The sequence below is a fragment of the Microtus oregoni genome, unplaced genomic scaffold, assembly GCF_018167655.1.
Source record: "Microtus oregoni isolate MIOR12 unplaced genomic scaffold, Mior012 000045F_ref0000178, whole genome shotgun sequence".
In the NCBI taxonomy this organism is placed as follows: Eukaryota; Metazoa; Chordata; class Mammalia; order Rodentia; family Cricetidae; genus Microtus; species Microtus oregoni.
The window spans coordinates 17,240,161-17,267,500 of NW_024543219.1; the positions used below are offsets into that span (position 1 = coordinate 17,240,161).

The 27,340-nt window shown below is 46.6% G+C and overlaps 2 protein-coding genes across 31 annotated transcripts in view; both read left to right on the forward strand.

The window, feature by feature from the left end:
- The window catches only part of Kcnma1 (potassium calcium-activated channel subfamily M alpha 1), a 729,767-nt gene that overhangs the window by 81,799 nt on the left and 620,628 nt on the right, over positions 1–27,340 (forward strand). The window lies entirely within an intron of this gene.
- LOC121434856 (60S ribosomal protein L23a-like) lies at positions 7,154–7,645 on the forward strand. The gene has a single exon (XM_041633856.1). The coding sequence runs from the start codon at positions 7,169–7,171 to the stop codon at positions 7,640–7,642; it is 474 nt and encodes a 157-aa protein (XP_041489790.1). The 5' UTR covers positions 7,154–7,168; the 3' UTR covers positions 7,643–7,645.

Sequence of the window (27,340 nt, forward strand, 5' to 3'; positions counted from 1 at the left end):
ACCACCATCCAGCTGGTCAACATCTTAATACCTAAGAAGTAACAGATCTCAGACATCAAGAGATACTCGAGACTTTACCCTGGCCCCCGATTTGGAAAGATGGGAGGGGTTCCCAATACCTAGTTTGCAGATTCATGGGAGTAACTTTGCAAGGACTGGGTCACATCTGCATTCCAATTTTGACAATGAATATTAACTTACCTGCCTAATTTTCTGAGAGAAAATGAATACACTTGAAGAAAATTCTGAGCTGGGTAAATGTTTCTTAGTTGAAATAGGTATTTTAAAAATATCTCACTCTGCTAAAAGAAATATTAGGAAGTTGAAGTCATTACTTTCTTTTTTTGTCCCTCTCCTCTCCCCTCCTCTCCTCCCCTCATCTCCTCTCCTCCCCTCCTCTCCTCCTCTACTCTTTTTTTCCTTCTCTTTTTCAAGACAGCATTTCTCTGTATATTCCCAGATGTCCTGGAACTCACTTTGTAAGTAACGCTGGTCTTGAACTCACAGAGATCCACCTGCCTCTGTCTTCTGAGTGCTGGGATTAGAGGAGTTCACCGCCACCACTACCTGGCCATACTTCATTCTTATTGGTCTTTCTCCCCACCTCTTCTCCCAATATCCCACCCATTTCTTTGAGCCTCTCCCCTCCCTTCCAATTGCCCTCTTTCTATCTTGCTGTCAGAAGTTATTCCTTTCTTTTATTAATTAATTTAGATTTAAACTGTGGAGTCCAGGCTGTACAAGATGAAACAATTAGCACTGCAGGCTTCCCCTTTCTCCTCCCACTTCCATATGCAGGAATGGCATGAGTTTTACGTTGTGAAAATGGGTAATGTCGGTAAATGCCAGAGCTGCGCTCCTTGTGCAGGAGTTCAAGGTTTAGGTGCAGCTTTCTTGTCTAACTTATTTAGCTCTCTGAGATGCTGTTATTTTGGTCTTTGGTTTGCTTCTTTGACTTGTTGCAGGCTAACTTGTTGCATCACAATGATATTCTTACTAATTTCATCTAAAGCACTAAGCACCAAGAAGGGTTTTGTCATTTCATTGGCTTGTTTTCTTCTGCAGAGAGCTCTTCATCTTCTACATACCATGTGCTTTATTTTTCTCTTATAAAACATGGTTCAAGTGCTATGAATGCTTATATACATACATACATGCAGACATACATACATACATACACATGGAGCTCTATCTCCTAATTTCTCTGATACTGGGAACAACTATGTTATGACCAGTCTTTTGTGACTGTCCCAAAACCTTGGCCTCGATGTCCTAGCTGTTGCTTGAGATGGTTTCTGATGCTAAGGCTTTAGGGGAACCCTGGGATGAGGTGAGAGCCGGAGCTGTGTTTCCTCGCATAGGCCTACTGTCCTGTGCCATTGTTCATTTCCCTAAAAGGTACCACCACTTTCTGTGATGGTCTGTCTTTGACATATTGCCCATCTTCTCAATGAAGCAACGGGCCTCGGAGCTATGCCTGTATGGCAGAGGAGGCCAACAGCCTCTCATGTTGCTGGTTTCAGTTATCCACCTAGTTATTCTCAACTTGTCCCTCATTTTCTCCCTGTTGAGGTCCAAAATAAGGAGGATAATAACACACCCCCAGCTGGCCTCTTTCCAAAGTACAGCCATCACTAGAAAGTATGTGGACTTGACCATGGCAGTTAGTACTCTTGGTTAGTGAAGTATGTGTGGACACCTGACTGGGCACACTCACCCCTACCTAGGTCTTCCCTTTGTATCTCAGGGCTTTAAGGTTGCAGCAGTTCCTTGCCTGAGTGCTACAAGACTTCCTTCTTGGTATTTGTTTTTAAAATTTTGCTCGATTATGTATTAGGTTCATATAGGTGCATATATATTTGTATTCCCCCAGAGATGGGGCACAGAAATCACAAAGTGTCCCAGGCAATTCTAACAACCATAAAAGTCTGATTTATTTTTAGTTGTTAGTTTCCTGTCATATTCTTTCCAACCCTAAGATTCCGTGATTTATTGTATTGTCTTTAATAAGCAGAGTTGGATTAGATGTTGGCACGTTCCGTTAATCCCAGCACTGGAGAGGGAGAGGCCAGCATCCTGGTCTACAGAGTTAGCCCAATTAGAAAAAAAGAAAAGAAGAAGAGGAAGAAGAGGAGGAGGAACAGCAGCAGCAACAGTGATGGCTGTTAGCACAGGGTTCTGCCTGACATCCCCAGCTGTGATCCCTATTATTTCCCTTTCGATTAGAAGGCTAGAGATATGTTAGTGCCTTGGACTGCTATAACAAGAATTCCTCACAGCCAGAGAGATGGCTAAGTGGATAAAGGCATCTTCTGCCAAGCCTGATAACTGGAACCTACAGGATAGAAGGAGAGAACCAACTCCTACAAGTTGTCCTGTGGCATGCATAAGTGCATACACACACACACACAAATATGTAAAAGTATAATTTTAAAAACGTACCTTAGATTGGTACTTTAAAACAACATCTTATTTCTCAGAATTCTGCAAGTTGTGAGGCCTAAGAACAAGGCGTCTCAGTGTCTGGTGGGAGCTCACAGCCTGCTCCATGAAGGTACCTTCTTGTGTTCTCACAGGTGGAATGGGTAAGACAGCTTACTTGGGTCCCTAAAAGGGGTCAGGCCCTGAGCACAAGGGTTGGGACGTCAACAAATGACTTTGTTGGGCATGAAAACATTGAGGCCATAGCTGAAGAATGATGCTGAAGGGTCGTCTAGTTTCTGTCCTCCATAATCCCAAAGCCCTGCATCTTATAGCTGACTTGCCCTGGAGTTTGCTCTAGGTAAGCTGTTTTGCAAAGAACACTTAGAGGCCCTTTTGACCCCTTTTCAGATGCAGATGCTGTTCTGTGTTAGGGTCTTACCTTGCCACTGTGACCAGTAGAGGAAAGCTACACTAGGGTTCATGGTGGAGCTTTTGGCAGTGGGAGCTTGCAGTGGGACCCATTATATCACGAAGACGCTAGAGATAATACAAACTCTGGGGGCCTGCACTTGGTGACTTTTCTCATCTATCTCCCACCTCCTCAAGCTTTCACTGCCTTCCTACACAGTGCCACCAAGCTGGGGATCAAGTATTCAAACACATGAGTCTATGGAGATTTTTCGGAGTTAAACCATTATATATACCCCTTTCCTGGTCAGAGATTGCTGGGTCTGGGTCCCTTTCTCCAGATGTTCTAGCCAGTAGATTCTCCTTCTTTATTTCCTTAGTGGTTTGGAACCCTTTCTTCACTTTCGTTACTCATCATCTAAGTGTTGGTGAGGGGACCATGTATTTCCTACCCCCTGGATGGTTCTGAAGGGGATGTGACTGCAACATTAGACTGTTGTGTTGTGAACATGACCTCTGGAGTAATGGAAAACTGTGTGTGAATCATTTTCTGCTCCTGCTGCCTATGTCATCTTGATTGAGTAACCTAAATACTCTGTTCCTGAGGCACAGTAGGCATTTCAAATCTGCCTTGCATTCTTTTGAGAACCAAAATTAATTTTATGTGTTATTAATTATAAGTGACATTGATTTTCTTTTGCTTATCATTTGCTTGATAGAGAATTTTCTCTCTATTGTTAGCTGTATTAATCAGGGTTCTTTAGAATAGCAGAATTTATAGAATGAATAACTCTATATCTATATATGCATTATCTATCTATCTATCTATCTATCTATCTATCTATCTATCTATCATCCATCCAGTTATTTCCAGATATCCAGTTATTTCCAGATATCTATCTATCTATTTAGTTAATTCCAGATATAGTCAAGATGATATTCAAGAGTAACCATCACACCAACCTTTTATTAAGGTAGTGTGTGGTTCTTTGAATAGGAATGGCCCCCAAAGACTCATTGTTTGATTGCTTGGTCTATAGAGAGAGGCACTATTAGGAGGTGTGGCCTTGATGGAGGAAGTGTGTCACTGTGGAGGCCAGCTTTGAGGTCTCCTATGCTTAAGCCACGCTCAGTATGACAGCTCACTTTTTACTAAGCTTATAGTTAGACTGTGTGAAGTTTTTTTCTGTCATTTTACTTCTGGCATCTTGGCTCCTTTTTTTCTCTTTTGTTGAATGGATAGTTCCTTTTCTTTGTTGGTAACAACCTAATGATTGTATTCTTCTTTCTTGTGATTTTTTTTCCTAAAATTTTAAGGTATTTGCTTAAAATTGGCAAACAAAAATTTCTAGGAACATTGGAAGTGACACAGTTTATTTCCTAAACTAAGGCAGGTAATCTCTAGCACAATGCTTGCCCTAGAGTGCAGAAGAACTCCAGTGACTAGAGTCCCTCTTGCCACTGCCAACACTACAACAAATATTAATATCATCATTTTGCCCAAAAACCCACTAAGCACTGTTTTATCCATGAGTGTTATAAAGAAGCTATGAAGTTATAAAGTTATGAAGTTATGAAGAGAGTTATGAAAATTATCCAGAAGAAATTCTGTTCTGAACAGCACCATTTCTTTGTTCTAAACAAGGGAATACTAGGAGAGATAAGACTGGATCCTAGTTCATTTTGCAATTTGGTTCATGATAACATTCTCTCATGGGTTCTCTTGTTTGTAAAATGTTATTCTGAGCTTTCAATAAGTCATATTGTGTGTGTGTGTGTGTGTGTGTGTGTGTGTGTGTATGTGTGCTTGTGTGCGTGTGTATGCCAGAGGTAAATGTTGGTGTCTTCCTCAGTTGCTCTCCCAGAGTCAGGGTCTCTCACTGATCATATAATTTGCCAATTAGGATTAGGTTACGCTGGCTGGCCAGCAAGACCATGGAATCCTCTCGTCTTTGCCTCCCAGAGCAGAGATTATAGGTATGTGCCACCATGTCTAATTTTTTTTTTTTTTGGTTTTTCGAGACAGGGTTTCTCTGTGGCTTTGGAGCCTGTCCTGGAACTAGCTCTGTAGACCAGGCTGGTCTTGAACTCACAGAGATCCGCCTGCCTCTGCCTCCCGAGTGCTGGGATTAAAGGCGTGCGCCACCATCTCCCGGCTGTTTTGGTTTTTTGAGACAGCATTTCTCTGTAGCTTTCCTGGAACAGGCTGTCCATGAACTCCTCCTGCCTCTGCCTCCCGATTGCTGGATTAAAGGTGTGCACCATCACTGCCTGGCTCCATGTCTGAATATTCTACATGGATCCTGGGGATTGAACTCAAGTCTTGTGGCAAGCACTTTCCTGACTGAGCCATCTCTCCAGCTTGTCAGAGTCAGATACCGTACTGTGCCCAGCACCTGGTAGGCATGTAGTAACTGGCAGCTTTTGTGTGGCTATGAACTGAACTTCCTTTTAAAAGCATCCCAACCTTGACTTGTTCAGCCAAAATCTGATTCTGTGTCTGTGGTTCTGACCTCTGACTCCAGGCTGCTCTGGCTGTGGCTTAGCATGGCAAGTGGTCTCTTAGGGTGGTGAAATGGATCTTGATGTTTCTGGAGCAGTTGCTGGTGAGTCAGGAGTGTGGCGAGGGGTGCTTTAGAGTGGAGGAAGGAGTGAAGTAGGGATCTTCTGTGGAAGATGTTTGATCTCACTGGGGGCAGCAACTCCTCTATGCTCGGCTCCCTTGTGTGCTGCTGGGAAAGCAGTTAGGAGTCTGCAGCCCCTAGGTGGTGGCTTTTAGCTATGCCACCGGGTTCTGCACTTCCATTCCCACTGCTCACCAAGCAGTCCAAAGTAGGAATGCTGCTGCAGTGAGCTGCCCGTGGCTCATGTCCTCCAATGACCATGGTAGCGCTGAGGGGGTAATACTCACACTTGGACCACTGATTGAACAAAGGCCTGAGAATTAGGGCAGGTGTTTACTTATACTTCTCCATGACAGAGGCTACCAATCTCTAATGGATCCTGAGAATGGCAAGAGCTAGGAGTAAGATGGGGGTGTGCGGTATTATGCCAGAGCTGGGCCCCATCCATGGGGTTACCTCCTTAACCTCCTCTGTGTCTCCGTTCTCCAGGTGGTTGAAGATGTGCTAGCGAGTTGGGGCTCAGGAGAACTCCATGTGCTCATAGACAAGTCACCTGACCAGGTGCTTTGTAACCTGCACGCTGCAAAGCGGATTCCTCTCGCTATGCTCACTCACAGATGGATGGAACAGACCTGCTGGCTCTGGGAAGGCCAGGATCAGGCTCTGTGTGGCTTATTCTGGAGAGGAGCAGGCAATAGGGGAAGATTGAGAGTTTCTAGTTCTTCTTGAGAAACTTGTTTGAGCCTGCATTGGATCCATCTGGTCCCTCCCCTCCATGCAGGGAGTAGGCCACTGTGTGTCAGAAGATAGCCGGGCTAAGCAGGACCTGCTGGTCACTCCTGTGCTGTGTCTCATGCAGTTAGTATATGAACACTAGTGTTCACAGGTAGGGTACAGCATGCTGGATCCAATATGGAAACCTAGAACCAAGTGCTAGGTCTGCTCCCTCCCACGCAGGGTCGGGTGGTACCACTTGAGCTCTCAATGTTTTGAGGCCATGCAGAGGGTTCCTAGGGGCACCTAGAGAAGGAAGTGATCAAGGGCTCATGGCATTCAGGATTAATCATCAGCCTGAGTGATGAAGACTCACTTTCCATTAGCTCTGGAGTCTGTAACTGGTCATTTTAAAAATATACTTAAGGAAACAAGTCCAGAGGAGTTAGTGATTTTGCCAAAGCGACACAATTGGTAAGCATGGAACCTTAGAGTCTAACTCAGCTATGACAGACTCTTGTGTTCAGATAAGGATAATGAAGGTTCTAGAATTGGAAGAAGTAAAAAAGTTATTGCCAAGGGGGCCTCGTTACCTTGTAGTGGCCAAAGATGATGTTGTCAGGGAGTTTGTTCTATGAGAGTACTGTTGGTTTTCTTGGGATCTGGTGGCCAAGGGTGAGAGTGTGAAAATAGATGTGGAAATATGTTGAGTTCAAGATACTGCACAGGTATACTGTGTGTGTGTGTGTGTGTGTGTGTGTGTGTGTGTGTGTGTGTGTGGTACAGTGCCTGGTCCCAGTCTGCCCACAGCCTGCTCATTTGTCATGGTAACTGGCATAGAAGCCCATTTCCTCCCTGCCTAGTGTGTAGAACAAAACAAAACAACAACAACAACAAAAACAACCCCACAAAAAACAAAAAATAAAAAGCAAAAGCAAACTCCCACCTTCTCCCCAAAATGACAAAATACAAAAGCAAACTAAAGCCTTTTCGTCAAGATGGCGCCGAAAGCGAAGAAGGAAGCTCCTGCCCCTCCCAAAGCCGAAGCTAAAGCGAAGGCCTTGAAAGCCAAGAAGGCAGTGCTGAAAGGCGTCCACAGCCACAAAAAAAAGAAGATCCGCACATCGCCCACCTTTCGGCAGCGTCCCAAGACCCTGCGGCTACGAAGGCAGCCTAAATACCCCCGGAAGAGCGCGCCCAGGAGGAACAAGCTTGACCACTATGCCATCATCAAATTCCCCCTGACCACCGAGTCAGCCATGAAGAAGATAGAAGACAACAACACACTTGTGTTCATTGTGGACGTCAAGGCCAACAAGCACCAGATCAAACAGGCTGTGAAGAAACTCTATGACATCGATGTGGCCAAAGTCAACACCCTCATAAGGCCCGATGGAGAGAAGAAGGCGTATGTTCGGCTGGCTCCTGATTATGATGCTCTGGATGTTGCCAACAAGATTGGAATCATCTAAACTGAGCCCAGCCAGCTAATTCTAAATATACAATTTTTCACCATAAAAAAAAAAAAAAAAAAAAAAAAAAGCAAACTAAAGGGAAACAGTAGAGATGGTCAGGGCTGCAGAGGAGCTGACTGCATTTTATGGTCCAAATGGCCCATTCTGATGATTTGGGTGACAGTGGAGCTGGCTTGCTTCAGGACTCTAATGGCTTTTTAGGAGCTGTTACAGTCTTAATAACATATTGTTCTTAGGCTAGTAGTTTTTAAAATTATAGCTCCATTTAAAGGCAGATGAGAATGGAAAAGAGAGAGAGAGGCTGTGAGTGGAAGAGACTGTAGGGAGCTCCAGAGATAGTCCCATTCTAAGGCAAAAGAAAATACAGCTCTCAGTGGTTTCTTTGTCGTGGTCCTGAGACTGTCAGAGTGCAGTCATTTTCTAGGTGAACTCGTATCTTGGTTGATGGGAGGCCCTTTATGCAGTTGTTGGTCTGTGGCTTACGGGAGAGCTGGTTGTAGTGAGATTCCTCAAGCCTCTTCAGGGCTGTTGATTCCAGGAATTCACGGGGTTGGGCCAGACTTGCGGGATGTTGTCAGAGAAGCAGGGGAGGGGCAGAGTTTGACACACACAAATGGAAAGGCAATGAACTATGGCTCTCGTCCTCAGGATTCCTGCCTCCAGCTTTGACTGTCTCACTCCTGGGATGCTGTCTTCCTTTGGTGTTTGCAAATGAAGCAAGTTCTGCAGAAGAGAAATGACTTGTCTAAAGCCATGTAACCACTGAATGGGGATGGGAAACTAGACTAGATGGCTCAGCTTCCAGGGCCCCATTTCCAAAGTCACATAGCTTTTGACATGTATTGGCGTGTTGGTACTTCCAATAGATTTGTTATCCTTGGAGTCAAGGAAGTGTCTGACCTTCCTGACCCTCAGGTGTATGACAAGATCTTGTCACGATACCAGAGACTCACTTACAATGCTTGGTGATTCTCATGGCAGAGATGGCATGGAGTTTTCAGAACGTGGATGGCCAACCTCTGTTGAATACATATGTGATATCCATTAGAAATATAGAGACACTCAACAAATGTACACACACACACACACACACACACACACACACACATTTCCGGTGCTTAAAGTAGCTCGGTAAAGTTTTCAACAGAAGTTATAGGACTAATTAGTTACAGACGGCAGCAGCACAAAATTGGGAGTGATTTAGGGTTGTCAGGATAACATATGTAGAGGGCATAACAGCTTTTGGGTCCCTTTCAACATCGTTAGGCTACTTGGGCTTGAAAATCAAGGATTCATAACACCAGCTGATGTTTCCCTATGTCTAGATTTTTCCACTTGTTTTTAATTTGACTATTGACCATCTGGGTTACTTTTTAAAAAGTCATTTGTTTCTTTAAAAATGGTTTATTACACCTAACTGTCTGTCTGTCTATTCATCTGTCTGTCTGTCTGTCTGTCTGTCTGTCTGTCTGTCTGTCTTGTGTGTGGGTATATATACATGTTTGGGGGTGTACATGTGTGTGTGTGGTGTATATATATATATATATGTGTGTGTGTGTGTATCTGTGTAGTGACAAGAGGACAACTTGCAGGAATTGTCTCTCTCTTTAATTTGTGTAGGTTCTAGAGAGTGAACTCAGGTTTGGTAGTAAATGCCATCACCCCTTGAGCTATCGCAACAGCCCTGATTACCTCTCTATTTGGCTGCATTGCTTTATCTCAGAAGGGAAGTGATTATAAAGTCCTGCTAGGCTCATCCACCTCCACCACCACAATGGAAACAAACTCAGGAAATCAGCACCCTGATTTCAAACCTTTTGGTTCATGGAATTATTTACAGTCATGAACTAGCTAGTTTGAACGGATTGACTCCCTGGCTTAGATGAGTACAAAATGGGAGAAGAAATAGAAACCCTGGTGCCTCCCACCCATCAAGTCTGTGTGGACTACCTTTCCTCTGTTGTTTTTGTTTGTGGGGCACACTCTCCTCTCTGGCTAGCCTCTGGGCCTACTGGGAGCCCACTGGATCCACTTAAAGGTCAAGTCAAGTGGGATGCCTGTTAGTAGGTTCCTTCTGTAGCTGACATATTGCATGACCTATAGTGGAGTCTCTTCACGCCGACATGGCGGCCCATGTCTCCTCCCCACAGGCAGAGCACATCTTGTCACTGCTCCTTCTCTGGACTATTTCTGATCGTTATTGACTTGCTGCTTGACAGCGCTTCCCAGAAATAATGAACCGGGTAGTTTTCCCTCTTCATGTTTCTTTGTTGTTGTTGAATGCATATGGGTAACTGGGCTCTCCACTTATATTTTATTGATTCCTGAATTTAGGAGATAGTGCTGTAATTGATAATTTCATCAGTGCCTCATGCGCATAAGTAAGTGTGGAACCTGTGGCTGTTAACTCTACATGAAGCTGGGACATTCCAGACCTGGGCTATGACCCAAGATGGGATCACTTCTTTCCAGTCCTGCTGGACACTGCTAAGTGTCCTTGGGCATGTCCTAGCTGCCTTTCTTGGCTCTGGCTCTACTTTACTGTTTTATGAGATGTTACATAATGTGACCTTGACCACCAGTCCTTGAGTTATGGTTCTTGGGTTCCAGACTGAGCTAGAAGCCCCCTTTTCTTTGGTGGTTGTGTGTGAAGGCTTGGCTACCCCAGTGTTTGAGATGATATCCCTGATCTACTCATGTTCTCTTGCCTTTGTTTTCCTTGGGGGCCTGATGGATGTGGCTGAGTCATGTGCTGTCACAGCCAGAATCCCTTGTGACTAAGCTATGTGTTTGGGGAGGACTGGCAGAGCCACTGTATAGCGTCTGCATGGGGACAGCCTGACTCCAGCAGTGTTCTGGTGGGGAATAACCCTAAACCTTGCTGGCACAGAGAAGTAGCACCTGCCGCCATGGCTCATGGGTCAGGACTCCTCCAATACACCCCTCTGACCACCCCCATCCTCTAGCTACGAGCTTTGCTTATGCATACAAAAATATGTTTCCATTCTGATTATTGTAGAAAATCTGGCTGTAAAGTTCCTGGATTGAGATTAAGCCCCATGTGTGATCCAGGTCAGCGGCTGACCTTTATCATGCCCATAACCTGCAGACAAGCGAGATGTCCTCTCTGAAGAGCAGCAAAGTCTTGGGATTTGAAATTGGGCACACTTGGATTTGAAGCTGAGCTCACTGCTTTTGGTGGAGTCACTTAAAAGCCAGCCTCTCTGCCTTGGTACATCTTTTCTAGGAAGGTAGCAAGCAATTTTGATTTAAAGACATTCCCTTAGAAGACTAAGTGGACTCCTCCTGGATTTCATATCCCCCCTCCACGCCAGTGGTATAGAAGACGCTGTGGGGAGGGCCACAGACACATTTCTTTTTTTTTTTTTTTTTTACAGACACATTTCTTATTATAGTTTGTGTGCTTGGATGCGCTTGTGAGAAAATAGAAGTAACAGTTTGAGCTCGTGACTTCACAGATATTATTGCTCAGTACAATGCTATTTTGAAAACAAAAAGAGGAGATAGTTTTGAGTTGATTTAAAGGACAATGTATAGTCCTTATTAGAACAGGGCAAGCAAACATGGTCCAAGCCAGTAAGATAGGCCCTGCTGTGCTAAGTGATTGCAAAAGCCTAGTGGAGATGAGACAGTGGGAACAGATCAAAATGTCTTTCCATTCTTGTCAATTCCTGGAGGAGGATATGGGCACTGCTGCAGGAAAGTGTAAGAGGAGACGCAGACAGTGGCTCGGGCCTGCACATTCCATTGGCCAGCAGGGGATTCTGCCTGGTTGTCCACTCACCTGTTGCTTGTCATAGCATTAGAGCCCGTGAGCTTAGGACAGGTTTTGAAGACAATCTGTTGTTTTGTGTCAGACTTAGGTGGTTTTATATACAATTATTTTATGAATGGAACACTGAAGCAAAGACCTAGAGAGAGCGTGGCTCACCTAAAGCCATAGCAGGCGTGGCTCACCTAGCAGAGCTTGGCTCACCTAAAGACAGATCAGTAGTGGTGGAGGTGGGGTGAACTTTCTGTCTCCTCCCAGGGAAGACATTCTTTCCTCTCTTGCTTCCTGTTGTGGTCAGCAGCTTCTCTGTTTGAAGTTCTTAGTACAAGCCCCACCTGGACTTAGATAGCCCCATCTAGCCTTCATCACTGCTGGGCCTCTGGCTTCATGTGCTCGTGAGAAGTTTGGAAAGCCAACTGTGAAGACACTGTGGTAAGAAGTGATGCATTGTAGGAGTCCTCCATTTGGTGCCTATCATGGCAAATCATCAGCCTGTGAGCTGGGATGCTGTTGGTCTCGGATTTCTCTTTTTCAAAGACAAGATTTGGGGGGAAAGGAGTGGTGTGGGGGGCTAATGCTAGGTTCATCCAATAAAGGAATTAAGATGTAGTCTGAGGCCATGCAGACTAGATGGAATTATACATCCCAACTTGTTTATTCTTAACCATAAGCATGACCTTCCGGTTTCCCAGTCTATGGTACTTTTTGAGAGGTGCCCCAGTTTGCAAGTGGGGTTGGATTGGTAACCTGGGCAGAGCCCAGTCTTGTCCCAGCATATCCTATGTGCCTCAGAAAATATTCCAACACCAAGACTGTGACTGAGGCTCTGAGGCTTCTCAGGTGCAGCAGGAGGCTGAGTGTGCAGTATGAAGCCCATGCTAGACCCCAAGGCCCATTCCGCAGTACCCACCTCTCTTTTTCCTTCTGCATTTCTTCCTTACTATTTCCTCTTCGCTCCCATCAGCCTTATATCTGTCATTTCCTAGGTGGAAAAGGCTCTTGGACTTTCCTTGGCAGAGGACCTTAGAGAGCCCCTGGACTCTGCTGTCCTAGAGGGAAGGAGAGGGTAGTGGGGTGTGAACACTTTCAATAGATATTCCAGTGCCCCCACGACTTTCTAGCCTGTGGGTTGCTCAGGGTACTTTAAGACCTGCTGTAGAGGTGGCCTAACTTGCTCTGATTCTGGTGTCTCCTCTCCATTGTGTGAGTGGTCCTCACGGAGGACACTCTTCTCTGGCATCCTAGCTGTGCTCCAAGGATTCTGAGTATTGCTTTGTATGACTGAAGAGAAGGATCCTTGGAGAAGGGGAATGAAGAGTGAGCCTCAAACCCTCTGTCTTGTGGAAGTTGGCGCCAGTGATTATGGCTCACAATGCAAAGCTGGGAGAGAGCCAGAGTGTGTTAATACTGCATGAGGCAGTAAGGAGACCTGGGCCTTGAAACCGGAGATGTGGCCTGGAATGGAACTGTGGGCCTCCTCTTAAAGGGGCATGATGTGCTCACAGAAGTATGTGGTGGCATTATTTCCCTCTAAGGCTGCTTGCTATATTTGCACACAATGCTTCCGGAAGAGCCATGGCCATGGATTAAGGAAGGTGTTTTGAGGGAGGCACTGAATGATTTCTTCTTTTATTGCTCTGGCTAGCAACTGAGGGGGAGAAGGAGAAGGAAGGTGGAAGGAAAGAGGAGAAGCAGGAAAGGTAGGGATGAGGCAGAGAAGGAGACCTGCAAGCTCGCCTTGGGTTTTTCTGTATTCTTAGCTAACAAGCAGATTAAGAAAGGGTCGAGGGAATGGGTAAGACTTGAGAAGCTTAGAACTAACGCAAGCGATTCTGGCCTTCCAGGCGCTGCCTTTGCCCTTCCTGCTCCCTTCCCTGGGTTTGAGGCCCTGCTCCCCTCTCCAGGGAGAGGGCGCAGTCAGTACTGCATTCTTAGAGAACGACCTGGCTGATTCCATTAGACCAGAATCCAAGCACCTGGAGAGAGAGTGTCAGCATCAGACTGGTCCTGACTGGTCTCTAGAAAGGATGTCAGGGGTTTAGCTGAAGGTTGGCCTTCATCTGAATGGTGTCTTCAGGCCATTTTCTAGGCATTTGATGTTTAAGAAACTCCAGAGAACTTGCATTCGTTCCAAATTGGTGGCTATTTGCACTAGTTAGGATGCTTTTCACTATTAACATTGGGAAACAATAGCTATTAGCTTATGATAATGACATGTTTCTTCCATAAATAGAACATAAGTCAGGGGAGAGAGTGTGCTTGTGCAGGGGTCAGGGTTCACTTATGTTAGTGAAGCCCTGTGCCTTTCTCTTCTTTTCTGATGTTTTTTTTTAAAGACATCTTGTTACTGGTGGTCAGGACCTACGCTGAGATATCCATATTCCTTGCCTCTCTTCCAAAGAGTTAAAGATAAAGGCTCAGCTGGGTTTAGAAAAGAAACAAGACAACTATCTGGCGTTGGGGTGAGGGACTGGAGATGGCCCAGTGGTTAAGAGCGCTTGCTGCCCTTGCTGAGGACTAGAGTTGGGTTCAGTTCCCAGAACCCATGTCAAGAGCACACAATGGCCTCCTGCCTTCAACCCCAGTTCCAGGGGGTCTGATGTCCTCATGGGCACCTGCACACATGTGGCACGTTCACACACACACACACACACACACACACACACACACACGGAAAATCTTTACTCGGAGTCACAGGATAGTTCAGATTAGAGATGGCCACACTGTCAAGACTGGCAGCAGGCAACGTGAATGAGGGTGGCACAGAGTGCAGAGACTGTTGCTTGAGGCTTCCTTTTAAAGAGAAAAAGGAGAAGTTTGATTACTAAGAGGCATAGAGAGGGTGGTCTTTTGTTTAGATTGGTAGATTAGGTCATAGGATCATTTTCTTCTGATATTAATCATACGCACACCAATTATGAATAGTCGTAAGATGATAAACATGGGAGTCTCCACATACATTTACTTGAGAAAATGGTTTTGCTTTACTATGCGTACACCCTAAACCAGATCAGATCATATCACCCCTTTTATTCTTTGTACTTGATACATTGGGGATATGTTTGAATAGAAACTGTTCAAGTTTGATTGTTAGGGGAGAAGATTACGCCACTGTTCAGTGCAAGTGGTGATTTGAAGTTGCTAAGTATATTTTTTTTCAGAGATGGGTAACTGTGCATAACATGTCTAGTTAGAGGAGCTAGGCTGTCAAATGTTCTATTAGAAGAGAGGAATATATAACCTAAACCATTCCTATGCTTTCCCGACTCAAGAAGCCTAGGTTGTAGTTCAGTTGGTAGAGGGCTTACCTACCAAGCGTGAAGTCCTGGGTTCAGTCCTCAGCATTGTCTGAATTGGGTATGGTGTGCACACCTGTAATACTGCACTCAGGAAGTAGAGGCAGGAGATTAAGATGTTTAGGTTCTTTGTTGACTGTGTAGTGGATTCATGGCCAACTTGGATACCTGATATTCAAAATAAAAACTAAAAACCAGTTCCTTCACAACTTCAGGACACTCAGAAATATGTTGATTCTGTTATGCTTCACTTTGTACAAATTGCTCACAAAATTTATAATGATTATTATTTATTATTTTCTAGACAAGATTATCTGATGGGGAATATCAAACCATCTTCCTTCCTGGGTGTGAACTCCGTTGTGGGTAGTGTTTTTTGCTTAGGTGTATCAACTGGGTTGCGGAGTTAGATGGTAATGGGAAGTTGCCCAATGGTTCTGATAAAGTCAGATCTCATGGCCACACGGGGCCTTCCATTGAATTCATGAATAACGGAAGTGGGTGGCTCACAGTTCATCTTGCTCACCTCTCCTGCAGGACTTTGAGGACTTTCTCCCAGCCTTCTCTTTCCCACAAAGGCTATCAGATGCTGGAAATTCATCCCATAGCCCCCAAAAGCCTCTGATGAAGTGAAGGTGTACAGTCACTCTCAAATACATGTCTGTATTCTGGCATTTTCTCTTCTTTCTCTGGAGCTGAGTCTTCAGGTATGTCTGGAACTGGGAACTCAGAGCATCACATGAGCCACCATGCAGTGGTTTCTAAAGCCAGGCTCAGGACCTATGACTTTTGAGTGTCGAGTCCTAGACCTGTCAAGATTCCCACAGGAGATGAGGGAGGCCTTCTCATACTCAAAGCAAGTCCAACTCTTGCAGGCTTGAGTGCGATGCAGATTCTCAAAACCTCTCTTTTTGTATCACATGGAACGTTCTTGGCTCTCTGATAGCTTGAGCATTCCTGTTAACATCCCATATGCTCCTGAGGTTGTTATTTCTGTGGTGGGAAAAGATCTTAGACCCTAAAGTCTCTGAACAGGGAATTTTGCAGCAGAAACTCTGTCCTTATATTGACTTCATGTGGACATTGAAGGTAAGTTCCTGTGGGGGGGACATCTACCCGTCCGTCCGTCCATCCATCCATCCATCCATCTATCCATCCATCCATCTACCTACCTAGTTGGGATACCATATTTTCAGGCTAACCTCAAACTTAGTCTCTATTTCCTGAGTGTGTGGCTTAAAGTTGTATACTACCATGCCATTGGTTGATGATTGGTCATTTACTTTGAAGAGTACGCCTGCCTAGGATACTCCTTCAAACCTGAGCAAAAGTGCATAGTGAAATCAGACACCAGAAGATCTTCCGCCGTTCTTGAAGCCAGCACTTCCATACAGATGAAGAATGCTTGTTCTTTCGTTGATGTTTCTGCACTCCATCTTCACTGCTCAGACAGCACTCTTGCCTGTGCATTGCCCATGGAGGAGTTCCCCACTAATGAGTCCTGGTTTAGCTCTTGTCTTTTCTTCCATGACCACTTTCATTTAGGCAAGCTCACAGTAGGAAAAACCATGTTTGTAAACGGCTTATTTATCAGTAGGCTAAGTTCTAGTAAATAACACATTTTTGGATTTTCCCAAACTTAAATTCCAAGGCAATTCTTCTGAACAAGCTGTGGTTATTTATTAATCAACTATCACATACTGGGTGTTTTGGTAGTTACTGTGTCTTTGTCCATGCTATTGATGATAATGATGATGATGACGACAACATATATTTTGGTGCTGATGAGGCTGGACTTCATGACCTGAGGTGCTTTAGGACTGCTCTTGACCTTAAGCCAAGAGGGAGTGGGCAAGGCTTCTTTTCTCTAGGATGCCAAAATCTAGCAGGGGAGTTGTGAGGTGCAATATCTTAATGTGGTCTTGCTCCGTTGAAAGCTAAGCTGTTGGAAAAGACTTGAGAGAGTTCTGAGTGGGAAAGAACCATCCCATCTGCAGGTAGGGAGCAGGGGAGATTTACATTGCCCTGTGGGGAAATTGGCCCTGGGACCTGAGCTTATGTTCACGTGGGAAGCATATTATGTTTTGTGGTAGGGGCTGCTGTTGAGAACGTGGAGGTCTCTGGAGGGGAAGACTTTGGATTCAGTTGAGCCCATTAAAGCTCTCAGCACTTGTGGTTTTGCCCATTCACTGGGAAACAATAGATTCACTTCAACTGTTGGCTGATCTGAGAGACCCATTTCTTTTGGGACATGTATTCAGCAGAGCTCAAAAGTTTGGATAAATATGGAAAGAGACTGTACGTCAGCCCTGCCCCTACAGCTGCTCTATTCAGCCATCAGGAGTGACAGCTGTGGGGTGTGAGTGAGGGGTTGCTGGGAAAACGCTCTGCTTTGCTCCTCCTAGCTCACGTTCAGTTTAGCACCCTTGACTATAGCTCCCAGCAGCTCCCCACTTTCAAAACTACTAGGAACTTGAGGCAGGCAAGAGGTGTTGAGGGGGATGAGGAGCAAACTAAAAAGGCAAAACACAGCGGGGGAAGCAGAATCACGGAAGAAGCATCAGGGGCAGCACACAGCTAGATAGGTGCACACAGTCATCAGAGTATGGAGTTGTCCTTCCCCAGTCTGGCTTTCCTAAGGTGGGGGAGAAAGGCCCAAAGGGGGCAGCTGGAAATAGCTCATTGGAACTTCTGGGAAATTCTGGATTCTCTTAAGGTTTCCCCAAATCGCCCCAGACAGTGAGGACTTGGAATTTGAAAATGTCTGGGGAGGGGAGCACTAGGTGTGTCATTCATCCATACAGACATCACTCACAGCGGACTGGGGATAAGGGAGCTCTACTGAGACGGTAATAGTCACGAGAAGTAATGAGGCTCGCTATATCCGGCATCTTCTGTGTGCGGGGGGGGGGGGGGGGAGCTTCAGCCCGAGAACTGGTTCTTGGGCAACCGTGATTGACAGGTGAGGAAAAGGGTACAGAGAGGTTAGGCTACTTCATTAGCGCACGTGTGTTTGCTTTTATCTACTACTTCACAGTTACTAGTAGGTACCTGGGTTGAAACTGAGGACGGCGAATGAGAACAAGGTGAAAGAGTTGAGGACCGGAGGTGGGGCTCAGAGAAGTGTCCTGAGCTGGAGAAAGTCCAGCCTGTGGCTCTACAGAAGACATTGTTGGATGAGAGTGAAGTGAGCCTACCATTAGTGGCGCTCGTCCCTCTGAAACATTCCACAGAGCCGGGCCATGGTCCCATGTGCTCAGAGTTCTTGCATGTGCACTTCTCTCTGGCTAGGGTCACTGCTTTTCTGTTCTTTGTATATTGGTTTCTCCTTCTCTGTCAAGTCATAATTTAAAACCCATAAAGCCTGGCACGTGGTAAACACTCAGCAGAAACCTGTTGAGCAAATGAGCCAGAGGTGAACTTCTCAGGCCTTGAGAGAACAACTACAAAGAGAAGTTGAGAAGACTTGTTGAATCTTTTGGGATTTTGATGCCTTCTGTAGGCCAAGGATATAGGAAGGGGATGAAGTTGAGGCCAGTCTGGACTCTTTTGGTCAAGATGCAGGCTGGGCTGCTTTCCTTGCTGATCCTGAAAAAGACTGGTGAATGCCTCACAGACTGAGGCTAAAGAGGGGGCTGGACTGAGGGTGGAGGCTGTAGTCTCCTATAGCCTAGAGCTGGATATAGTGTGTGGAAGCCAGAGCTTTCCCTGGGAGACTTAATGGCCATAGGTCCCTCTAAACAGTAGCAGGGGACATGACATTTGAACTCCAATCCTGGGTTGGCATGAGGACCAGATGCAAGTGCATCTTTCCTCCTTGAGTTCTTGTTTTTGTGAACTGTCACACAATAGTGGCAGCAGATACTTGGAGGTTACCTCTGTGTGCCAGGCCTATTAAGTCCGCCATTTTGCCGAGTCTTCACCATCTCCACACAAGGACCTGTCAAATAGTATGGCGTTTTGAGGACATCCCAGAGCCAGGAATGACCCTGCATGGTATTTCTTCAAGCAAGGTCCCTTCAGATTTACGTTGCCACCAAACACCTCTCTTGCAAGAAGATTGCAAGCTTGAACTTTAGAACATAAAAATGAAAAAAAAAACATTCTATATGTGGCCAAGCAAGGTCTGGCTTTTGAGGTAAACACAGAATTCCCTATGATTGATAATCACTTACATTGTTTATTGTTCTGGTTATTAGCAATAAAAACCATAATGATTCAGCCTTGAGGTTGGTGAAGCAGCAGCAGCAGGCAGTGCCTGGCCTTGGTAGGGATATTAATATACTTTCACTGCCTACCTTCAGATGGTCCAGACTCGTGGAATGGGAGCCAGCCCCTGGAAATAATCATAAAACAAAAGAATCAATTATCTCTTGCTGGGGTGTTGACTGACAAGTAAGAACTGAGTGTTTTACAGGTTGGCCTTCCAAGCAGGACCACTTCTCTAGCCAACTTCTGGAAAGTATGAGACATGAAAGCAAGGACAGAGAAGCTGTTGTTTGCCCTGGCCTGTCACCTCTGGGTAGCGATGGTGTGTGGATAGCATCAGCTGCCTTGGTGGGGACTAGCTCTTGTCCCTTTCCCAAAGGTGTTGTAGCACGTTGTTTTAATCCTCCTGAGCGTTTGGCTTGCTGGTGAGGTTGCATGGAAAATGTCAGCCTGATGGCCCAGGCCAGCATGCCTTACAGCTAGCTTTGCAGGGCTGACGTGGCGTGTGGCTGGAAGCTAATGGAAAGGTCACAAAAGCCCAGGACAAGGGAAGGGACAGGGCCAATAGCACTGCCCCCGTAATGTGATCTGGAAGATGAAATTGTAGCATGGAGCTGAGAGATGCAAGGCTGGGGAAAGAGACCTCAGCATTTTCCATGATTAACTTTCTAATAGTAACCCTGTGTGTACAGCGGGTGCTTAGCAACGGGAGGCATCTTCTCAGAGAGTGCATTAATAAAGTGCATGCGGCTTCCCACCGTGATTTGGTTTTCCCCTGCCTGCTGGAGGCAAAGAGATCAGACCACAGACCTGTAGTCCTCCAGGCTGTAGTTAGGAGGCAGCTAAATGTGTCTGCTTTCCTAATTGAGCTGTCCCTTCCCTGGGGAATCCAACAGAGCCCACTCTTGCCTCAGAGTCACAAGGAAATGGATGCTTAGGGAATTCCTTCTGAGTTGGGACTGGACCCCGGTTCTCAGATGATGTGATGTGATGTGATATGATGTGTGTGTGGAATGCATGTGTTTACGTGTATCTATGTGAGTGTCTGTGTGCATATATTTACACATATAAATGTAAGTGTATGTGCATATGCTTCCACACACGTGTGTGTGTGCGCCTGCATGTTCGTCCTTGTGTGTTTCCCAATCTGTGTGTGTATGTGGGTCAGAGGCTGATGTCAGGTGTTTTTTTCTCTTCCCCATCTTATTGAAAAGTTTTAGATTTTTATTTTCTATTATTTATTTAAAAAAGGAAACAATCTTGTTTCATTTTATATACCAATCCCAGTTCCCACTCCTTCTTCTCCTCCCATACCTTCCACCTTTCCCCCCATCCACCCAAAAAGTTTTAGATTTATTTATTTTGTGTGTATAACTGTTTTGCCTTCACATAGGTATGTGCACCGTGAGTGTGCCCGGTGTACTCAGAAGTTAGACTAGGGCATGAGATTCTCTGGAACTGATGGAGCCACAGACAGCTGTTGTGCTGGGAACCAACCCTCATCCTCTGCAAGATTGCTAAGTGTTCTTAACTACTGAGCCATTTGTTTATATCTTCCTTTATTTTTTATTGTTCGACATTTTCATATATATACATGTATATTTATAGTAGTTTCACCCCCTCCCATCCCTTAAAGCTTTCTTTCCCCCACATCTTATTTATGAGACAGGGTGTCTCCTGACGGTTTAGCAAGCCGCAGGATCCTCCTGATTCCACCTTTCCAAAACTTCGATTACAGAAGTGTGCTGGTGGATCTAACTTTTATGCTTGGGTAGCAAGCATCGTATCCACTGGTCATCCCTTGAGCCTTTAGCTCTTAGAGGTGATGGAGTTTATCACAGGCTGTGTTAATGACTTCATGTGTAACAAAGACTGACCAAGCTGGCCCATGAGAACCTGACTTGTTAGACATAAACAAAGTGGACTGTGGCCTAGGGTCTGAGGCCTGTGGCAGCCTGGCCTGTTTCAGGCACTAGGGAACCAGTGGTGAGATAACAGACAGGAAGCCCTTTGAATTTATAGTCTAGTGTAGGAAGCTGCAGCATGATAAACAAACAATGGTTTCATTCCCTAGGATATTAAGTGGTTTTGAATATGAAGCAGGTTATGGGGGTAATCATATGAATATGTGGATGACTGCTTAGGTTCTCTTTAAGGACCAGACTGCTGAGTGGGACCAGGAAACCATGAGTTATCTGAGGGAACAACATATTTGGGTGTGTGGAATAGCAGTGGGTAGACTTTGGTTGCCTGCGTGAGTCTGACCATTGTCCTGTCCCTCTCTCCGTCTTCCTCATTTTATATTCCTCTGGGCACTTGCCATTGTCAATCAATACCTTTATATTTGGTACATCTGTGTGCTTTGTCGCTTGCTTTCCCAACTGTCCCCAAGGGTACCATTTTATTGTTCTGTCCAGTTCTCCCTCAGGGAGGGGCCCTGAGAGGTGATTCTCTGCATCGTCTGGCACGAAGAGGAGAGGAAGAAAAGCGGATGGACAGGGAGAAGTTGAGATGAGTGAGAGGGCGAGGAGCTGGGGCACAGGGCTAGAAGCAAGGACTGGAAATGAAGCCTTTAGGTCCCCTGCTGTTAGGTTCCCTGCTATTGGGAAGGTGTGGCTGGGTCTGTGAGTGCCGCCTTGGGCATCACAGGTTCCTTGTTTTAGCTGCTGTGACCCTCATATAATAGTCCTCTGCCCTGTAAAGCCATGGTGCCTCAGTGGCTCCCCAAAACCTCCATGGAATCTAAGTTTGTGATCAGCCACGGTGTCAAATCACTGGAGGTGTGAAGTCCTTTTGAAGGATGCCAGGACCCCACCCAGGCCCAGGGTGCCCAAAATGTCCAGCTATGGAGGGCGACCACTGTGTAATTCCTTGTGGGTTCTGTGATTACTGAAGCCAGCAGTGTTTCCTTCATGGTAGCTCTGCAGAGGTCGGGAAGCGCGAGGACACAGGTCTCTGTGGCTGCTGTCTTCAGCCTGTGTTTATAGCAGGGAATTACCCTTGACTGCCTGCTGTCCCTTTCCCCGCCTTTTGCAGTGCACACACCCCTGTGCCACACCCTATACCCTTAGTTGTTACTCTTTGCCTTCTGCCCCGGGACTGGGACCATTTGCCTGCACATTTGCCTGAAGGCCTTACCTTCAGATGTAGGGTGGGGGTTGGGGACGCTCTTCTTCGCTCACCTCTCCTGCTCACACAGAAGAGTTTCCGATCTGCACAGCCACACTGGAACACAGAAACATGATGAGGCAGGAGTGGAAAGTTCTCTCGGCCTCCTGTCCACTGAGAAAAGTGGGCGGAGGGAGGAGAGGGAGGCAGGGAGTCAGGGGTCCCCCTGCTGCTCAGGCTCAGCCTTGACTTTGTTCGGTGCTCCTTAGAGATGTCTCACTGTCTTCTTCATGAGCTATGTTGCATATCTGTCATGTGTTAGAGCCTGTCTGAGGCATCTCTTGGAGGGCTTGGGATTCCAGCTGTAGGAACAAGACCTGCACACAGTGAGGAAGACAGGATGTTGTTGATGGCAATGACACAAAGGGACCTGTGAGATAGGGATGAGGAGATATGGAAATAAGAGTGTGCCTTTGTGTCTCTCTAGGGGCCCCGGGCAGCCATCATGAGGGCTACTGTAGCCAGGAGGCAGTAAGCTGAGAATGCCGAGACCGCATGGCTGTGGTAGGGCAGGAGAATGGGTCCCCTCCACTGGTGGAGACTTCTTCAGTAGATGACACCACTAGCAAGGCCTGGCATCCTCTTGAGCCCCTGGCTGTATGGGACTCTCTTCAGCCTGGCGCTCAGAGATCGTTAGCCTTTTGATTGACAGTTATGTGGTTATTAATGGATCTGCTTCTCTGTCCTAGACTCTGTGTGTAAAGGGTTGCAGGGCTAGGAAATGGAAAGCTGACCCTTTCTCGTGGGGCTCCCAGCTAGTGGGTGCTTATCTGAATGCGTGGACCCTGGAAGTAGGGTGAGTGTGCTGATGGGCTGGGGAGGGAGCCGGCCTTGAGTCAGGGGAAGCAAGAGGAGGGTAAGCCCCGGTGACATCTGCAGCATGTTAGGTTTTCTTCAAAGCAGGTAGAGCCATGATTCCTGGCTGTCACTTTGGAAGCTGTGTGTTTGGAATGCAGCCAGGGGGACCTTTCTGAGGAGAGGCGGAGGCAGAAGGTACCCTCTGATCTCCCTGACTCTGCTAACGCCCTCTCTGCTTCTTAGGGAACATGTATTGGTTTTGTCTGCACAGTTCATTTTTTTTTTATTCATCATCATTTGCAAAGCAAAAGAAAAACTTTTGAATTAAATATCTGGGTTGTTCACTTTTCCAACAAAAATGATTGAAGATAAACACTGATGGCTCGTATCCCTTTCATGGTAACTTGGCTAATAGGCACAGCAGTTGAAGCCCAACCACTGCTCTGGGTACCTTGGGAAAAAAGCCCCAAGACTTCTCTAAGCACCTTCTTTGGATTAAGGAAATAAATACAGGCTTCTGTACATTCTCAGAATGTCTCCTGGGGTTTGAAGTTCTGCCGAAAGCTGGGACGGGAGCCAGCACCGCTTGACCTCTGCTGGAGAATCCTCTAAGGTCAGAAAGAAACAGGTGGGGGCACAGCTGGAAGCTGTGCTCTCCAGCTGTGCCTCTGAATGACAGAGGAAACATTCCTCCCAGGTCTGTGGTGCTGGCTTCTAGGTGTGGGTGTGTGTGGTGAAGGTCAGAGGTCAAGGACATCCAGAAGGTTGAACACAGGGGATTGGAATAGCAAAAGACGAGGAGAGAGGTTGGGGACTTGGAGGGCAGGTCTCCTTTGTTCCTGTCCCATGCTCCTCTGCTTCTCTTTGACCTAGTCTGCTCATCAGTCCAGCTGAGAGAAAGTGATACCTGACCCCTGTTCGGACTAAGCATTTTAGGCTGCTTCCTCCCCTCATCCTGACCCCCTCCCACTTCGCTTGCCTGACCTATAGGCTCTAAGGACGATGCCAAAGCCACACACTTGGGGTAAGCTGGTCTAATGTGGCCCCACGTGGATCCTGTTACAGAGGAGTGGGCCCGTTGGTGGGTGGGCACGCAGAATGACTTTATCCCCCTTGCTGGTACCTCTAGGATTGGCTGTCTATGGCTCCCACTGCCTTGGAATCCCGGGGGCTATTGGAGCTCAGACTGTAGCCTTGCCTTTCGCTGATGCAGCAGGGTAAGCCTCTTGTTGCTCCTCGCTGATTTTATCGGAGGGTTCCTGGCCCGAGCACCAGGCAGGTAAATTGATTTTTTTCAGTCTGTGGAATATCTGCAGACAGGCGAGGTGGTTCTCTGCTGGCACTGGGGATGACAGGAAATGTGCCATTCACAAGCTCGCCCACTGAGAGTGCGCAGGCTCCTGGCCTGTGGCAGGAAGGAAGCTCGGCTAGAAGTGGCCAGGTGCAGGTGGGCTCAAGGGCAGGGTGGTAGGTAGAGAGTGGGGAGGAGAACTCAGTCTTGCTGGCGGAACCATGGTGCCCCTTCCTGATGCATGGGAGGGTGCTCAGCTAGCTGCCTGACTATGAGTAGGGCAGCTACAGTTGCTGCCATGGCTGGATGGAACAGGGTCACCCCTATGGGAGTGAAGTCTCTATGTAGCTGTCTCCCTAGTCCAAAGACCTCTTATATCCGGCCAGTGGTTGCTTGGCTTATTTCCTGGTAACTTTTCCTTTTTTGAATCATTTAGCTGGTTGTTTGGAGCACTTTACAGTTTCTAGGAACTTTTCATCCCCCTGACTCCCATACAGGCTATACACACTAATTTCCTTTTAGGCATTGGGCAAAGGGACATGGTACAGAATATTAGGTGGCAGGGGAATGCCTCTCAGGAGGTGCAGTTAGTTTCTGCTAACCTCTAGGAAGAAAGCCAGCAAGGTTTGAAGTGTTGGGAACTACTTCCTGATGGTGGTGGGAAAGGCTCCTCCTAGGAGGAAATATTTGGAAAGGAAACCAACATGATGGGAATTGGAGGGAAGAATCTCCAGGCAGGACCAGCTTATACAAAGGTCCTGGGGTAGGATGGGAAAGTGTTTGTCCTTTTCAAACCCCACAGACCATGGCGCTGCGCTAAGAGGAAGCCGCCAGGGATGTTTGCGTAGCATTTGTAGACAGTGAGGAGGCTGACTTTCCCTGTCAGTGCTGTGAGTGTTACTGGAGCGCTTTATATTATGTTATTGGTAGCCATGCATGCAACCTAGTTAGAACGTTCTGAAGCTCAGTCTGTGGCAATGAGGCCAGGGAACAAGCAGGACAAGCATGGAAGCAGTGCCCTCCTCTGGGATACTGGGAGTACAGAGGATGGTTCTGCTCTGGTCCTAGTCACAGGGAATAGAGGAACAGTGGCTCAAGCTAAACAGGGTGCCTAGCAGCCCCATTGGAGGAAGAAACAGAGGCTCCAGAAATCCCGAGGTCGTGCTCCAGAGTCAGTAGCAGCTGAGACTTGTACCTGGAGTCCCAGCTTCAGGACTTCCTTGTCTCTCCTTGCCTTAGCCTGGAGTCTCAGGGGGCTGACTTATCTTGACTGTCACGGGTGTTTGGTCTTAGCTGGGAGCCATCCCTGGGGAGGCTGGCTGCTGTGACGCTGTGCCCAGGAGAGGGGCAGAACAGCACAGTGGCCTTCTTCCCACTCTGGAGGCTGGGAGTCCCAGGTCAAGGCGTTGGGAGGACTGAAGCTCACAGGTGGCCCAGTCCTTTTCTCCCCAGGTAGTCAGTCATGCTGCGTTCCTTCTGGCTCCCAGTCTCTTCCTCCTACTCGCACCAGATGAGAGTGTAACAACGTCACTCGGATTTTATCTGATCTGTGCAAACCCATCTCCTTCTGGTCCCCTTCTGAGATCCTGGGTTAAAGATCTGCTTAGACAGCCCGGGGACAATGCCCCTAACCTGCCTCTCCTTAGTGAGCCATCTCAGTGGGTGGCATGGGGCTCACATGCCCCGTTGTCATTTGAACACTCAGCACACTTGCTTGGATAGTCTCCTGGCCACTGATGGGCCCGTGCTAGCAGGTCATTGTGGGTGGCTATGTGTGAGAGTCCCTTCCAAGGACCACCATTGTGGGGTGACAGATGGGGGTCTGTAAAAGCGACAGGTGTGATCCTGGACAGGGAGAGAGCGAAAAAGAGTGAATGCAAAGTCTTATGTAGCCACCAGCTCCAAACGTCACCTGTAAACACACAGCTGTTGGGCTGTTTACAGGCAACATTATTAAAATAACCAACATCACCAGTCGTTTCTAGGTGCCAAACCTGTTCCCGATCAGTGTCATATTTATCTTGACATTACAGGAATTCTACAAGCAGGTATCACCCTTGCTAGTCCCATCTTAGGATAGAGAAACTGTAGGTGGGGAAGAAAAAATAATTTCGCCTCTGGTCCTTCAGCCAGGCTATGGTAGAACTGGGATCTGCAGGCATTAGAGTCCATTTTCCATAACCACTGTGAAATTGTCTCTCAAGCACTTGTTCCAGCTGCAGGTGAGTTCCCAGTACCCACATGACCTTTAACAACCATCCGTAACTCTAATTCCAGAGATCTAACGCCATCTTCTGGCTAATGTGGGTACTGCATGTGGGTACTGTACAGAAACACATGCAGACCAAGAAATTAATATGTGTATTAATATATATATTAAATTTATAATTTATAATATATATATTGTTAAATTTATAATACATATATATAAAATTATTCCCCCCCAAAAGAATGGATGCTTCAAATTTCTAAATAAGACTTGATTTGTGTGTGTGTGTGTGTTGCTACAAAAAACAGTCAAAGTTTCCTTGTAGTCTTGTGTTTCAGAAAATGTGCTCCATTGGCCAGGCGGTGGTGGTGCACGTCTTTAATTCCAGCACTTGGGAGGCAGAGACAGGCGGATCTCTGTGAATACGAGATCAGCCTGGTTTACAGGAGCTAATTCTAGGACAGGCACTAAAGCTATACGGAGAAACCCGGTCTCGAAAAACAAAAACCAAAAGGTACTCCATTGATCAGCAACTTCTGTCTCCCCTGAGGATTTCTTAGAAAGGAATATTGTCAGCACCCACTGCCGCTGCTGGGGCAGATAGTGAGGGGGGACCTGACTGTCCTTGTAGTTCACACCCTTTCTCTGGCTTGACACCCTTGCTGGGTTCTGATACCTCTGGCTCACTGCAAACCTGCTGTGGTCCCTGGGTTTGCATTTGTAAAGTAGCCATGGGGAGGCAGACTCTGGGGCTCAGACTGGTTGAGAGCAAAGGCCTGTGGCTCCAAGGCACCCAGGCACTCTTTGTAGGCGGTAGGCCCCAAGGGCTGAGTGTCTATTATGTTTGGTAAACACAGGTTTTTTTGTTTGTTTTTTTGTTTTTTGTTTGTTTTTTTAACCGGGGAATACCTCTCTGTAATATGTCCCCCAC